Source organism: Chionomys nivalis, chromosome X, assembly GCF_950005125.1.
Source record: "Chionomys nivalis chromosome X, mChiNiv1.1, whole genome shotgun sequence".
NCBI lineage: Eukaryota > Metazoa > Chordata > Mammalia > Rodentia > Cricetidae > Chionomys > Chionomys nivalis.
Window position 1 is genome coordinate 20148284 of NC_080112.1, and position 17517 is coordinate 20165800.

At 47.0% G+C, this 17517-nt stretch overlaps 1 protein-coding gene across 2 annotated transcripts in view; it reads right to left on the minus strand.

The window, feature by feature from the left end:
- Nucleotides 1–15284, minus strand: part of Iqsec2 (IQ motif and Sec7 domain ArfGEF 2) — a 78988-nt gene extending 63704 nt beyond the window's left edge. For both annotated transcript variants that reach the window (XM_057759015.1, XM_057759018.1), the window contains exon 1: nt 14331–15284. In XM_057759015.1, the coding sequence (XP_057614998.1) occupies nt 14331–15037 (707 nt within the window). In that variant the 5' untranslated portion in view covers nt 15038–15284. The remainder of the gene's footprint in view (nt 1–14330) is intronic.
- Between the last annotated feature and the right edge of the window lie 2233 nt (nt 15285–17517).

Genomic DNA, 17517 nt, shown 5'->3' on the forward strand with positions numbered 1-17517 from the left:
AAACCAAAGACGGAATTTGGAAGGAACAAACACAATTGAATAAATCTGGGAAGTGAAAAACAGTGAGAGCCAGAATAAAAATGTCAGTGCCATTAGAAAATAAAAGGTGAAGAGATATCCTAGGAAAGAAAGTAACACAATAAAGAGGATGATGGCAGAGAAAAGATGAGGAAATTAGAGGATTAATTGAGGAATTCCTCCATCTAACAATAGGGTCCAGAAATAGAGAATGGAGGAAACAGCGGGAAGGAAGCGCTCAAAGACAAACAACACAGAGACCCACATCGAGATATGCTGCTATGGGATTTCAGAACACTGAGGAATAAAGAAAGATGCTAAATGCTTCTACAGAAAAGATACATTATGTATAAAAGGTCTTTCTAGAATGTTGTTGGTCATTAGTCTTTCTATAGTCCTTGTTCAACATAACTCCGGACAATCCTGGAATAAAAGAATGGTATTAGTGGTGGTGATGATGGCAAAGATCGAGTCACACTTACAACTAAATATCTGTCTATATTTATTATTTTTCTGAGATAAGATTTCACCAGGTAGTCCAGGCTGGCAAGGGAATCTTAGAAGGCATTTCTGCCTTCTAAATGCTGGGATTATAGGCATATACAAGGCTATCACGTTTTAAATGTCTTGTTCCAGAACTAAAGAGGCAAAGATCACGTTGTGTTTATATCTTGAAGAAAACCAAGACACCACAACCAAAGACTTAAAGACCAGGCAACAGTATATAAATTTTGCTTTAAAATTGCTAGGAAGCACCAGGGAGGCTTCACCCAAGGTATGCCTTCTTTAAATCCTAAACAGGTATTATATAATCATAATAAATATATAAGCAGGTATTACTGGTCTTTATCATAGCCAAACTTACAATAACCCAAATAATAACAATAGTACTATTTATTATGTGGTTCTAATGGTCCAGGATCATGCTAGCTCCCTAACATCTGTGCAAGGTAGCAGTTCTCATCGCACAGATACAGAAACTGAAGCTTGGAGGAGCAATGTGAATTACCCACAATCACCCAGCCAATAAGCGGAGGATACGAGTTGAAAATCTTTGATTGCTTGGCTTTTTGAGACAGGATTTTGCTATGCAGTGCATGCTTATGGGGGACTTGTGGTCCTCCTGCTTCTGCCTCCTGAGTCAGCATGTGTCATCCTACATGCTGACAACAAATGCCTTTAACTGCCACAACTTCTGCTCCTTTCTGTCACAGCAGAGCCAAGAGGCACTTCCTCTCCCATGTGGCCTGCAGACCTGATCTACCTTCCTCACCTGTCTCCCATCTCCCCTCCACACATGCCTAGCCCAAGGCACCTATATCAGGACCGTTTAACGAGCACTTTCATTTTTTTTATTTATGCTTTAATTTTAGATTTATTTTTGTTTTGTGGGTAGGGTGTTTTGCCTGTATATATGTCTATGCACCACGTGCATGCCTGGTATCATCAGCAGCCAGAAGAAAGGGTTGGAGCCCCTGAAATTGGAGGCACAGATGGTTGTGAGCCACCGTGTGGGTGCTGGGAACTTAAGCCAGGTCCTCTTGGAAGAGCAGCCAGTGCTCTTAACCCCTGAGCCATCCTTCCAGCCCCAGCAAGCACTTTTAGAAGAGACAGAAAAGGGGTTTTCCAAAAAAGTGGGGGTAGGTACAGATATTACAGATGGAGGGGCAGGAAAAAGGAACTGCTTCTATTGGCCTTACTTTGTCCCCTCTCTGCTGGAGGTTCAGCCATGATGGGAAAGTGTGGGTGGAAGGGGGAGCAACTAGAGCAAGCCTTACGTTGTATAAGCCTAAACTTGGCCTCCACGCCCCTTCCAGTGTTTTGGGGGATCACCTCTGGTTCACCTGCTTTCACTGCCTAAATAAAAAAGACAGGCTGCCCTTCAAGCACCTAGCCCATCCTGGAAAAGCCTGGCTTACGGCAGACCAGAAGCCTATCAAGTCACAGACAGGGCGCCCACGGAGGTGAAGGAGAGGTTTGAACGGAGCCAGAGCCCAAGTTCTGCAGCTGAGGCTCCTTGATGATATAGTCCAGGCAGGGGAGGTTAAGGGAAGGGATGCGCCAGGGCTGCTAGAGGAACGCTCATGACACTGGCTGGGGCCAACAGTAACGCAGGGTCAAAACGAGGTCATCCAAGCTTAGCTACTAGGAATGTGGAGTTACTGATAATTTCTAGTTCCAATCAGGCTTAGCTAGAGCCAAAGCCTATAAATGTGCATCTCTCCCTGCAGTAAAACAAAAGGAAAGGAATAAGGTTATTAAATATGAACTCATACTTGTATCAGGAAAGACGATGGGAGAGAATGGCATCATCAGTGAGTAAGAGATTTCAACAAATTTCTGAAAGAAAAAAAAATAAACAGAGGGCTGGGAGAGTTGAAAGAGAGCCAATCCTTGTAGGGGGGTGTAGCTGAGGAGGGAGCCCATTGGGCCAGGAGGGCCTTACCCAGACTTAGCCTTGGCATGGACCAAGAGAAGGGTAAACATTACCAGGGGGCAAAAGACAAGGGATAAACGGACACCATACAAAACCCTTTCAGCCTAGAGATATGGCTCAGCATGTGAAGGCGCCTGCTGCACAAGCAAGCCTAAGAACAGTTGCTCCAGACCTCACGCAGTGGAAGGAAAGAACTGACTCTGAAATTGTGTTCTGACCTCCACACACGCACCGTGACATGCGAGTACTTGGGCCCACATCCGCACGTATCACACACACAGAGTAATAAAAACAAAATTATCCCTGCCATCCTTGCCACCCTAAGTGCTGGACTCGGAACATAAGCTGCCTGGCATTCATGCACAGGCGAAATGTCACAGGGCTGCTGGAGAAAGGAATTAAACTATGAGGAATGGATTAGAGTATCTAATGACATTTTAGTGGCTCCAAATAAACTGCTTTTTATTTTGGCATTTGAAGGACACCCATTATAACAATCATCTCCCTGTTAGATCACCAAATAAAACCAGAGAGCACACAAGCAATTCTGGATATACAAACATCTCAGTAAGAGTTTCTATTAACCCAGTCATAGTCTGTAAAGCAAAAAAGAGAGAAAACTATCACGATTTGAGATGGGGAAGCAGTTCAGTGCTAAAAATAAATAAAAGAAATTTTAGCAAATGTTTTTGTTGATCCTCTTCCTTAATCCCCTCCCCACCCCCTCGCTACCCCGTTGCCCTCTTCACACCTCAGCTAGCCCTCCTTCAGCCTTCATGGTCTTCTCCCGACCTCCTCCCTCAAGATCTTTCTCACTATTCACAGTCCCCCTTTCATGACTTATACTCGTTCTCACATACATATGCATATATACGGCATGCATATGAGAGAAAACGTGTGAGATCTGCCTTTCGAGATCTGGGCTATTTTGTGTAAATTCATAATTTTCAGTTCCATCCACTTTCCTGGGAATGTTATGATTCCATTTTTCTTTACAGCTAAATAAATTCCATTTGTACATGCATCACTTTTTCTTTACCCACTGATTTGTTGACAGCATGTATAAAAGTCCCATAATTAAATCCATTACTCTGAGTACCATTTTTTTTAAATTAATGAAAATTAAATAGAAAAAAGGATAATGTTTTAAGTTGCTAAGTGGGGGAATAACGGTTAAAAGCATGCTACTTAGAAACATGAAGTCACGAGGCTGGTGAGATGGCTCAGAGGTTTGGGGTGCTTGCCACCAGGACTAATGTCCTGACTCAATCCAAGGCAAAGTCGATTCTAAAGAGCTGGCCTTTGGCCTTTAAATGCTATACTATACAAAGAAATGATAAATGTTTGCGTATAGCTTAATCACCCTGATCTGATGATCACATATTGTATACCTATATTAAAATGCTACATTGTATCTAATAAACATGTATAATTACTATGCCAATTAAAAATAAAATATAATATTGCATATACACACTGCTCCGGTTTGTGCTGATTTGGTTTTCTTTTTTTTGTATTTGAGGTGAGGTATTGACTGTGTTGCCCAGGTTGGTTCTGAAATCCTGTGCTCAAGGGATCCTCCTGCCTCAGCCTTCCAGCTGAGGTGGTTGCCACCTTGACTGACTGATAAAATTTTTAAAATTCTAAACTCAAGTCCCTTTTCTGTCTTGGGTTCTCTGTCTTCCACACTGTACATACCAAGCAGAGAGTGTGATGATTTTGCTAATTTGAGGTCCCAGTCTCCAGTGTTTGCTTCTGTTTAGAGCAGGAGCAAGAGAGGTCAAGTACAGGGGTAGACACACTCTAAAGCAGTGGTTCTCAACATGTGGATCGTGACCCCTGTGGGGGTGGAATGACGCTTTCACAGGGGTCACATAGCAGATATCCTTCCTGCCTATCAGATATTTACATTACGATTCATAACAGTAGCAAAATTATGGTTATGAGGTGGCAACGAAAATAATGTTATGGTTGGGAGTCATCACAGCATGAGGAGCTATACTAAAGGGTTGCAGCATTAGGAAGGTTGAGAACCAATGCTCTAAACTAATACTTTGCCTCCCTACAGAAATCCATACAGTTGTCTTTTCAACCAGATCAGCCTGCACCACCTTCAGTCCTCTGCAAATGTCACCATTACCATTCCAGCCCCTCCAGCCTTCCATTTACTCAACTATTTACATCCAATAATTATTTATACCTGTCTGAGTCATGAAGGATTTAAGGTTACTTACTCCAAGAGCACAGATAAGGACAGACCAGAAATTGAACCAAAAAATAAGAACTCAGGAAGAGAGATGAATGGAGATGCTAGAGTTATATTTCAAGTTAACTGGTCACTGAGGCAGATACAATGAACTATGAAAGCTCCATATTAGCAAGGAGAAAATACACCATTTTCAGAAAAAGCGAAGCTTGGTTTAGCACTGGATTCTTCAAATCACTGTCCACAGGAGATTTTAGAAAGAGAACAAAAATGATTGTTTATTGAGTACAAACATCAGAGAGTGTAATTCAAATTACCTTGGTTAATCTTAAGCAGTAGGCATTGTTATTGCATTTTAAAGACCAGGAACTAAAAGCTTATAAAACATAAAATGGCTTCACTGAGGTCATCTAGCACGTTAAGGCAGCGTTTATATTCAAACACAAGTCTGTCTTTCTTAGAAGCACAGGCCTCCTTTATATGAAAATTGAAACGGGGGCAGGGGGTGGCCAGGCCTGGCTGTCAAGCCAGAAATTGCCTTTGAGCTGCCTCAGATACATCAAACAAGTCCTAGCAAGACAAAAACCAGCAGCAAGAAGTTTGGTCCTGAGCTGGGTGGTGAAAAAGAAGAAAGAGTTCCTATCCCAGCTATGAATCAAGCACCTTGGTTTCTGAGGAGCCAAATCAGAGCAGGAGGCCAGTCCACCATTCAAACAAGAGCCCCTTTAGGAGATGAATCCTTTCTGTTGCTTCATCCTCAACAAGCCACTCAATCTCTTGGAGTCCTAGTTTCTTCTTTCTTTCATTTGGGTTTTCTATAAGTAGAACACAAAACAATCCTAAGATTTTAGAGCAGGAAGCAGCACATTCGACGAAAGCTGCTGTGTTGAGCATGGGCGTTAGTACTAGGGCGACTCCTCCAGTCAGAATGCTCTCTTCCACACACACTTGCAGGGCCTTAAACAGTCTTTTGTCGCTTCTGGCCGCAATGTTCTCACCTGCAAAGCAAATCGCCTTCAGCTGCATACTTCAGGCCCTTCCAGCTCAAACGGTTGACATTTACAACCCTGCTGCTCATGAATGGCTGCTGTTCCTCTGAGCTCCCGCGGTGTGCAGCATTTCCTTCTAGGATGGCACTTGAGTTTATTGTCATCATCATTCTCTCGCCGGCACCCATGTGTGCTGGCCTTTTCTTCTTCTTCTTCTTCTTTTTTTTTTTTTAAATGAGATCTACTCTCTCAACAAATCGTTTTCTTTTTAAAATTAGTTTCATTGTCTCCTTTCCTTTCCTTTCCTTTCTTTTCTTTTCTTTTTGCTTACAGGGCTGTGTAGCCTGGCAGTCCTGGAACTCCCTCTGTAGATCAGACTGGCCTAGAACTCAGAGATCTGTGCACCGCCTGAGTGCTGGGATTAAAGGCCCATTATATCATTTTCATACATGTACATTTTTATCGTTTGTTCATATTCCTCCCTCCACTGGTACCCTTCTCCCTCCATATAGTCCCATTTCTGTGTCATGTTATATATCATTACGTATGTATCTGTTCCTCTGTGTGTGTTGTGTGTGGTCACGCCAGAGGTTGATGTTGAGTGTCTTCCAAAACAGCTGTCCACCTTATCCTTGAGACAGGTCTCTCATAGAATCTAGAACTCGCTGACTGCTTAGACTGAGTAGCTGGCAAGGGCCATGAACCCTGTCTCTACCTCCCCAGCGCTGGGATTACAGGAGCGCACTAACACACCCAGCTTTTTTAGTGGGTGCTGAGAATTCTATCTTAGGTCCTCATGATTGTAAACAAACATTTTACCCAGGAAGCCATCTCCCTGACTCATATGTATATAGAAATGTAGATTTCTGCATGTGGATGAGAAAAACATAAAATTAGTCTTTCTGAGTCTAGGTTATTATGCTTAGCATGATTTCCAGTTCTATCCATTTTTCTTACAAATGGCATTATTTATTATGTTTTTCAGTGCTGGGAATAAACTGAGTTCCTCAGATTCTTCCTCATGACCAATGTTTATTATTCTTCAGGGACTACAACAGAAAATGAACCCAGGGCCTTACACATATTAATCAGGGACGAGTCCCTAATGACAATAATTTGAACATGGTTATATAAAAGAAAACATTGGTTTGACTCAGAGAAGTGTGGTGCACTGTATCTTGGGATCCAGTAGACAATCATAAGGCCTGGATGCGCAGTCATTTTAACCCTTTAAAAAGCATAAAATTCATAATCCTCACTCCAATGTTTATGTGCTAACTAAAAGAAAATAAAACCTATAGTCTAAAAAATCAGATTATGCTATAGAAATGTATCTTATATGAGTGAAGGGTACCTCTTAGAAGACGGTGGTGATTAATTTATATCTAAAGCATCAGAAGAACAATCCTGATCAGCCGTGTAGCTCTGGCTTTGTTTTGGATGTGACGGGACTGTTTTCCTGTTGGTTGTTACATTTCGCCTCTAGGGGGCAGGGCAGTATCATTTATTCTTCTCTATGGACCGCTCTCTGCTTTTCCATCCTGATCAGGACCTTGATGAATATGAAGAGCATGCAGGAAAGTTTCTGACACACTGAGGGGTGGAGGCGGGGTGGGGGGATGGGGGTTAGTATGAATCATACTTGTTAGAAAATACAGTTTTATCTCCATATCCTGCTGAGGGAAAAATAAAAAATAAAAAATAGGTCCTGCAAGTGAAATGATGCTCATAGCCTCACATAAAGTCTACGTTCCAGAACATCCCACTCCCTTCAGAGTCGCCCAGGCAGTACTCAGGGTTCCCAGGTCCCAAGAAGCTTCAGTTCCTAAGTATCTGAGAAGGGTTTCCTGTGTACGTGCTTTCAAGGGTCCGAAAAACTGAACACTTGGTGAGACGGTAGAGAGTAGGAGGAAACTAGACTACTTGGCAAACTATCCTTCCCTCAACAACCCCCCTCAAAGAGGAAATAAGACATCTAGTTCTCATTCTCCCCTGTGACCGATGCACATGATCCTGCCAGGGAATGAGCCAAAGAGGCCAAGTCTTCTCCCACTCCCAAGATGCTGTGCCTGGCCTAGCGTAAAACCTCAGTAAAGATTGGATGGATTCCAAAAAATGAATGAAAGAAAGAAAGAAAGAAAGAAAGAAAGGAAGGAAGGAAGGAAGGAAGAAAGGAAGGAAGAGAAAAGAGGAAAAGAAATGAAGAAAAGGTGCCAGTAAACAACCCATCACTGGAGTTGGGCAAACTGCATACAGACAAGGACTCCCTGGCTCACTCAGGAGAGAAGATTTTGCACCAAGAGTCAAGAATGTGGCGTGACAAGGAATTGGCATGCTGGGAGGATGGTGATGAGCAAATCGGCCACTATACCTCTAAAGTCTTATCCAACTCGGCTTCTCTGTCATGTATCGATCGGGAGACCACTGGGTGTAAGAAGAAGAAAAACCCAAGTCAAATGCCTCCAGGGAGCAAGAGGAAAAAGCCAAGAGGATTTTGAAGTTGACATTTCTCTCAACAGGAGTCCAGAATAAAGAAAAACTGAGGGACCTGGCCAATAGTTCACCAGGACTTAACCAAACATTCTTTTTTTTTTTTTAAATATTTATTTATTTATTATGAATACAGTATTCTGTCTGTGTATATGCCTGCAGGCCAGAAGAGGGCACCAGACCCCATTGCAGATGGTTGTGAGCCACCATGTGGTTGCTGGGAATTGAACTCAGGACCTTTGGAAGAGCAGGCAGTGCTCTTAACCTCTGAGCCATCTCTCCAGCCCCATTAACCAAACATTCTTATGTCTATTCGGAATTGATTGAGCAGCTAACTGCGTGCTATATGACGTCCTTCCAAAGTCTTCACTCCTTTGTTATGCCCCCAGCACCAAGCACAGAATCGGATCTATAATATGTACTCAATACATGTCAGTTAAGTCTGACTCCTTTTAGAGCAGTGGTTCTCAGCTTTCCTAACGCTGTGATCCTTGAATACAGTTCCCAATGTTGTGGTGACCCCCAACCAAAAAGGTATTTTAGTTGCTACTTCATAACTGTAATTTTGCTACTGTTAGGAACTGTAATACTATCAATATCTGACATGCAACACCAACAGAGTCAAGACCCACAGGATGAGAACCACTGTTTTAGAGGCTAGTAGGAGGCACAAGATATAAACAACTAAGAAGATAGATAGATAGAGTCAGACAGACAGACAGACAGAGATGCTAGACTTGAGGTTAGAGAGATGGCTCAGTAGTTGATAGCTTTGCTTGCTCTTGCAGATGACCCCAGGTTTAACTTCCAGAACCCACAATCTGTAACTGTGATCCCAGGGGATCCAAAGCCCTCTCAATCAGGCAAAACACCCCTACACATAAATTAAAAATTAAAGTTAAAAATAAAATAAAAAGGCTAAACTGAGCATCACAAAGGACCAACAAGGGCTGGAGAGATGGCTTGGTGGTTAGGAGTGCTTGAGGCTTTTCTAGAAGACTCAGGTTTGATTCCCAGCAACTCACACAGTAGATCACAACTTCAGTTCCCAGGGATCTAATAGCCTCTTTTGGCCTCCAGGGGTTCACATGTGGCACACATACATACACGCAGGCAAAAAGAGTCATACACATAAAATAAAATAAAAGTATTTGTTTTTAAATAAAGACAGGAGAGGTGTCAGCTAATTCAACCTTAGACATAATAGTAAGCAACCGAGGAGAAGGGAAGGGTATTAGCCAAGCCACAGAGGCCATCAGAAGGAAGGCCTGGGTGGGCTAATGAGACAATACAAGGCCAGGGTAACTCAAGCATAGTCTGTAGAAAAGGGATTCATAAAAATGAGAGAAGGGGAAATCTGTGGATAGAAACAGAAACACAACGAAAACATAGGAGCCAGACTGCAGACATGGCTTGGCTCCAGCTGATTTATCAGAGGCTTGACAGAAAAAGAGGAGTAATCTCTCAGGACACCATGGAAAAAATCAGGGGTGATTGTGAGAGGGAACCTCTGTGGGAGGAAAGCCAGAGTCGTGCCTAAAGTTCATGTCTAACCCCCACCAACAGAAGGGAACAGCACATTGAAGGACTGGAAGCCATACAGCTCTAGGTCTCAGTCGGCTGGGTAACTCGCTGCTCCTCTCCGATCCCCACTTCCTCATCTGAAAGATGAGGAGAACAATAACACCCACCTGGCAAGGATTCTGGGGAAATGAGATAAGAAACAGGGCTGCCGGATGAGTAAAATGCCAAGAATGCTACAGACCCTGGAGCCCAGCCGCTTGGGTTCCGACTAGCTCTTCTGCAGTCCTGCCCCTTAGCCACTTAGGGACCTTGGCTATGTTACCTGAACTTCCTAGACCTTAGTTTCTTCCCCCATAAAATGGAGTTAATAACAATTTACATGAAAGGATTCATGTGAAAACAGAAAGAACGACTATATAGGAAGCACTTAGAATGAAGTGCCCAGCACACAGTAAATGCAGTAGGAAAATATTAGCTATTATTACATAAAGCTGCATAGAATAGTGCCTATCACACAGGACGCTGAGATTCATTCAATCAATACACATATGGCCTCTTCACCAAGCTCCAGGCTTTACCAGGCCCCCGGCAAATGCAGAGGCCATAGTTGGTAGGGGTGGGCAGAGGAAGACCAGTCAGCAGACACCAAGTCTGATGTCTTCCTTCTGGCACACATCTCAACTGGACACCAAGGGACTATGCCCAGCTGGTTCTTCAAAGCACCTTCCTCTACTGCCCAGGTCCTCAAGCAGTGAGCAGCCTTGTCTGTCTTGATCCTTCTATCCTCTGAGAAACCCCACCCCTTCTGTTTACTCTGTCCTCCTCAGTACTGTGTCTGCGCCCTGACTAAGCCCACAACCCTGTCTTCATGGCTGGTGGGAAGAGAGTTCTGCAAGTGCCAAGAGCATGGTGTTTGCTCAGCCTGGTGGCCCCTCCTGCTCTGTGAATACAGCCAAGAAATATTTGTGGATGACAACAACCCCATTCTTGCCCCAGATCTAGACAGAGAAGCAAGACTCCTAATTCTCACAAAATTCAACATTATCATTTTCTCCCACACCAGCATAATGCTCACAACACAGTGGAGGGAGCAATAAGCAGTTTCCCTCCTGAAAGGATGGAGAGACACCCTAGAAAAAGAATCCAGCATGCCAAAGGAGCCAGGCTTCCCCCGAGCCTCTCCCTGCGCTCACGCTCACTTGCTCTCTCTCTCTCTCTCTCTCTCTCTCTCTCTCTCTCTCTCTCTGTGTCTTTCTCTCTCTCTCTGGCCTCAGCTCCTGTAGAGAGCATGCTGACACCCCACCACCTGCAGCCGACGATAGTTCAGCAGTGATGTGATAGACCACGCATCGCCCTGGGTGTCAAGAACAGCAGGCTGGCCTCTCTAGGTTCAGTATCAAAATGTGAGCCAGTCTGCAGGGTGGGTGGGGGCTGAGGATAGACAGTTACCACCATGAAGCCCACCACTGTATACAGCAGAGGTGGAGCTAGGCCCATGCAGACAATGTAGGAACACAGCTCTCTTCAGCACGGGTTACTCAGCAGTGGCTCCAAGCCTCTAGAAATCATTCATTCTAGGTGTCAGAACTAGCGGGGGGGGGGGGGGGGGGGGTCAGACCAAGCTTAGTAACAAAAAAGATCTCTTTTAAAATCATGGCAGGAGGTGACAGTTCCATGTGAAAAGATAACCATCAGTCAGGATCAACAACTAGTAAGCAAACAACTAAATCCTCATGTACCAGTGACCAGAAGGAGGTAGGGATTCATGTCGCTTTCTGTCACACTAGGAAGACCACACCCAGAGCACGCCAGAATAGATTCTGGCATCCTGGAACCTGTCCAGGAGAGCAGTATGAAAGGATATAGGAGTTCTGGGTATATGCTACGGATGTGGATGGAGGATACCCAAAGCAAAGAAGGCAAAGTTCACAGGAATACGCTGTGTACGTTATGTTATCAGTGTGACCTCCGATACGACCACTTTACTTCTCGGAGCCCCCAGCTTCTTATGCTGTGACATGATGGTAGTGACAGGCGCACAGGGTGGTTGGGAGAACTGAGTCTTAGGCAGACCGAGCTCCCACCAAGCTCCAGTTTGACCCAGGCCCCATTTCTCCCCAATTTGCCACCAGGGGGAGCCTGGGGCCCAGCAGAGCCCAGCCTGTAGCAGCTCTGCCTGTCCTCCCCCAATGCTGCAGCCCCAGCTGCTGAACTCCCACCCTGCCTGCCCGCGCTTCCAACAGCAGCCTTCTCACCCACTCCTTACAAACCCAGAACAGGCCTAGCAGGGGAGTCGCTTGCAGCAGCACTGGTTACTGCAATGGCTACAGGTTCTCCTGACACCCGGTGATAAGGAAGGTGGGAAAGAGGAAGGTAGCCCTCTATTCTCCCCCATCGACTCCTCCACTCACCCCAGACCCATCTCTTCTAGTTCAAAACCTGGAGATACCTAGGGCTTTCTTGGTTTTTCTGAGTTCAGTACCCCACCAGGTCCTGAGGCCAAGACTCCTAGGGGTTAAGCGCTAGGGAACAAGTAAGGTGCCTTTAAGATAGGCAGTTTTCGATTCTAGTCCCAGCTCCATTAGCAACTAGTAGCTTAACCTTGAGTAAAGCCCCTTCGACTTGAAGCCTCAGTTTCTCCTTCTCTAAAATGGAGTTGCTGATGCTCACTGAGTGGGCTCTGTTGTGAAGCCCAAATGAAGTAATCACAGATAGGCAAGCAGTTAATACGTAGTTGAGAGACATTCAAAGTGTCATTTAAACCTCTTTATTAGCCCAGTAGGAAATGTGATGCAAGGGATTCCAACAAGCGACCTGGAAAGTGCACAAAAAAGAAGGAAGGAGTCCGAAGCAGGCCTGCAAGGATGGCAGAAGGGCAAATGGGCTTCCAGCCAGCCAATAAATTCAGACCTATGTCTGCAGGATGGAGAATCTGAAAGCAACGGAATTCTGAAATTGAGGAAGATTCCGGTCTTTTCTGGCTTAATGCCAGAGTCAGGAACTACATGCTTCTTCCAGCTCTCTCGGACCCACTTTGGGCCTCGACTGGACATGTCGGGCCAGCTACTACCCCCATCCCTTGAGGCAACCTACTGCATCACAACTGGCTAGGTTGAAAAGTTCTCTTGATTTTTATCTCAAATGTTCCCACTGCTCCTGGATCTGCTTCCTGGAGTCATATATAATGGGGCTGCTCCCTCCATCACAGGCCTGACCTCTCTAGAGAAGTCTGCAACCAGGTTCAAGGACCACAATGCCCCATCCAGTCTTTCTCTGCCCCCATTCTGGGGCTGTCCCTCCACCCCAACACTCAGCTAAGGGTGCACTGCAGTGGAGCCCAGCCAAGCCCTCAAGCTGCAGCTGCTGCTCCTGGGGCCCAGCCATCTCAACCCAGCACCCCAGCCTGCTGCCTCACCATGGGGGAGTTGCAGAGAGCTGTCTCCCGGCAGATTTCCTGAGGCAGAAGGCTTCCCCACCCCCAGCCCAGCCTCCAAGAGACACTCCACTAGTTGTGGCACATGGTAGGACCAGCTGAGCAGTGAGAGGAGGGGGAAGCCTGGCCATTTGCTAAAGGACTTCAGACTTGCTCTTTGGTGTGGCTAGGTTAGTAAGACACCCATTGAATCTCAGTTGGCACACCTTGCCTTTAAAAGAAACATAGGGGAAATGATGGACTGACAGAAGAACGGACTCAGTCAAGGTCACAAAGCCAATCTGCAACAGAGCTGGAAGGGAAACCCAGTTCTTCTATCTCCCAGTTCAGTGTTCTTTCCACTGTAGCAGCAAAGCAAGAGGAGAGCCTTTAGGGCATCCCTGTGAGTCTTCATGCCCTTGACTCACAGCCTAATACATTTATCCCAATCAGCACACAATGGGATCTCTATGGGAAAAGTGGACCCTGCCCATGTCCCATCAACTCAGAAAATAGTCCTATCCTGTCTCGGACACACGTACAGACCCCAGCACCAGAACTGAAGCTGATCCAACAGATGGGAGATCGACGGACTTCCCTTCCTGGTAGGGCTCTTTAAATGGGTGTTGTTTTTCTTGAAGGGTGGAGACCAGCTGGACTTTGAGAAACTAACCAAGGGCCTAGCTTCCATCTTTGCTCCCCCATCTTTGCCACCATCACCCCCCCCCCCCCCCGTGCCAAGATGTGCTGCAGTTCCCCTCAGAGGGATATCTCAACCGTCAGAATCCATTCTGGTCCCCATCTGCCTCTAGACAAGACTAGACACCCCCTCCCCCCCAAAAAAAATCCCAAAAAGGTGTGTAGGAGTGTTTCTCTCCTTTAGGGCTTTGAGTTGATACCACCTCTGTCTAAAAAAGAAATATTTAATCCATCCTCCAGAAAGGATACAGCTGGGGATTGAAGAAGTGGAGGGAGGTAATGGGGATTGCTTTAGTCTCTAACTGTCTTGGTTCTGGAGGAAAAAAAAGAAGAAGAAGAAGCAGCAGCCTGCACTCATCTGCTCAAACCAGTGTGTGGTGGCTACCGAAAGCATTGTTAGTTGGTTGAGGAGGACCTGGCTTCTCCCGATTGGGACAGGAGAAGCAGGAAATGGAATCAGGCATGGGCTTCATATACTTTATCCGCCAGATAAGTTGGAGAGGAATCTAGAGGGAAAGGGAAGGGTGGGGTGAGGGTTGCAAACACATTTCTTACTTTCTCTGGAGGGTTGTAGCCGGGCTGGTGCTGGTACTGGTGCTGTGACCTCCGCCCGCGCCAGGGCTGGAGCTTCTGGATGCGCCACGGCTCAACTGGCCCCGCTCCCGCGGTGGCCGCTGCCCCACGCCCACCGCAGAGGAATAGCCGGCTTCCTTCTCGCGGCCCGGGTGCGCTGGCCCAGCCTCCCTCCCGCCACGCTCGCGACCCAGGGCTGGGTTCTCGTGGTGCAGGTGGCACTGGGCCACGTCGCGCTCGCGGGCTGTGTAGCCGGTAGTGTCCTGGAGCTGATAGGAGGCTTCTCGTTCCTTGTCCCGATAGATAGCTTCCCGGTTCTGGTAGGCGCCATCCCGGTTCGGGTAGCCCACGTCCCGGGACGCCTGGTGGAACTGGCTCTCCCGCAGCTCGCGGTGGTGGAACTGGGTCTCGCGCAGGTTCTGGTACTGGCTCTCGCGGCCAGGGCTATCCCGCGCGCCAAGGGGGTCCCGGTGCAGTTCCCCGCGGTGCAGCTGGCTCTCCTCCCGCAGGTCGCGGTTCTCCTGGGTGAGCTGGTCCAACTGGCCCTCCAGCTCTTCGATTCGCCGCCGCTGGGTCTCCAACAGCTGCTGCTGACTCTCAATGATATTGTTCAGCTCCAGCAGGTACTCCACCGCCCGGTTGGGGCTCTCAGATCCCGGGCCACCCGGGGGACCGGACCCCGCCTCCATCCTGGCGGCCCAGGGACAGGGGAACGGGCAAGAGAGCCCAGTCCCCGCTCGCTCACGGCGCCACCCTCCCCCGGGCCCAGCCGGGGGAGGGGGCCGGCGGGACGCGAGGGCGCGCACCGGGCTCGGGGGCCCGGGGGCCCTAGGGGGCCCGGGAGACAGCGCTGGGGCCGGCGGCACGGGGCGCAGGAGCTGAGGCTGCTGCCGCCGCCGCCGTCACCGCCACCACCACCACCAGGGCTAGGAAGGACGCGGCCCACGGCGCTCCGCCCGCTGCGGAGTCACTGCGCAGCGCGGCCGCGCGGGACCGCCCCGGCTGCCCGGCCCGCCCCCCGCCCCTGCCCCCACCCATCTCTCCCGACCCGCCCCCGCGCGCCCCACCTGCAGTAGCCACCAGCACCCGAGCTGGACCAGTCCCAAGGCACTGGCACCTCAGCTGGTGGCCAGCCTTAGCTCAGTCTGTAGGAGATATCTCCATTTCGGCCGTCCTGGGGGCCTCACCTAACAGTCTAACGAAGCCCTCCAACCTATTCTAACGTGCGCTGGTCAGGCCCAAGATCCAAACCATCAGAGCACCCATCCCAGGCAGTCTCAAGACTTGGCCAACTCAGACTTCTATACTTCTAGTCTGCCAACCCCAAATAATATCCCATTCCCTATCCTTCTAGCCCCATGACAATCTCTTGATTTTTCATTCCAACTTGTCTATAGACCATTCCTCCATCCCTGTCCTTCTGTATTTCCTAGCTCTGTGATCTTACAGCCCACCCAGTCTGTAGTTCCCTATCCCAGGCAGCCCCTGGAATTCTACTCCTACCACCACCACCATCACCACCACCATCACCACACATGGAACTTCATAGGCGTTTACCTCCAGTCAGCCTCTAAATTCTCCATCTAGATCAATGCTCATATTCCCAATCCTATCCAACGCTAGGATTCCCCATGTTAGCCAGTCACTTCTGACCAAGGCAACCTCAAGATCATCCATTCCAAACAGTCGTTGGACTCCCCATCAGAGTCTGACTTGATTTCAAAGCATCTTTCTTCAACCATCATTTTCTATTCCCCATGGAAATGGTATTTTCATTCATTCCATTACTGCCAGCCAATGAAGTTTTATCTATCCATCAAGACAAATCAAATATTCACCACGGGTCTATAATGCCTTCACTTGTAAGGTTGAGGCAGAAGAATTGCCAAGAGTTCAGGGTCAACCTGGGCTCAATAATGAGTTCCACACCATCCTGAGCTACAGTATGAGATGCTATCTCAAAAATATAACAACAATAGAAACTTTGGGGGCTGGAGAGATGGTTCAGAAGTTAAGCCCACTGGCTGCTCTTTCAGAGGACCTGAATTCAATTTCTAGCACCCAAGTGGCAGCTCAAACCATCTGTAACTCCAGTTTCAGGGGAATCTGACACCCTTTTTGGCCTCTATGCACCATGTACTCTACATAAGTGCTAGCAAAACACCCATACACATGAAGAAAGAGAAGGACAAAGAGGAGTAGAGGAGTAGAGAAAAAGAAAGGGAAGGAAAAGGAAGAAGAAAAAGAAGGAGGAGGAGGAGGAGGAGGAGGAAGGGAAGGAGAAGGAGAAGAAGGAGGAGGAGGAGAAGGAGGAGGAGGAGGAGGAGGAGGAGGAGGAGGAGGAGGAGGAGAAGGAGAAGAAGAAGAAGAAGAAGGAGAAGGAGAAGAAGGAGAAGAAGGAGAAGAAGGAGAAGAAGGAGAAGAAGGAGAAGAAGGAGAAGAAGGAGAAGAAGGAGAAGAAGGAGAAGAAGGAGAAGAAGGAGAAGAAGGAGAAGAAGGAGAAGAAGGAGAAGAAGGAGAAAATCCTAAGTCAAATGCCACTTTTCTGAAGTCATTCCTGATTTTCCCAATGATAAATGTTCTGTGTTGAGACTGAACAGGAATGGCAGACTGAAAGGTGCTGAAAGGACTGGGACTAAGGAGGAAGCTCAGTGACAACAGAAGAGCCAGCTTTCTGACACGATCTTGGATCCGGAATGGTTTGAAGGCATGGCAAATGTTTTCTGAGCCTATGCAGCAGTTCTCTAGTGTGCTCACGTGGCCACTGAATGCTGGGCTTAAGCTTCCACTTCTCAGGATTGCCTGTATAGGAACAGATAGAGTGAATGTTCCTAAGCTATTCTTCCACAGGCTGTTGAACAGAAAGTGAAATAAAGTTAATGGAAATTTCTTTTTAAAGGTTTATTATTATTATTGTGTGTGTGTAAGTGTATGCTATGTATGTACAGGTGCGCTTGCGACTATCCTGGAGCTGGAGTTACAGATAGCTGTGAGTGGTGGGTGCTGATGTGGGTGCTGGCAAATGAACTTGGGTACTCTGGAAGAGCAGCAAGTACTTTTAACCTCTGAGTCCCTAAATATCAATTTCTTAAACATACACAATAAAATACCATATCCTCTATGATGACTAAATCAAAGGTATTTACAATAAAAAAAAAAGGTTATCATG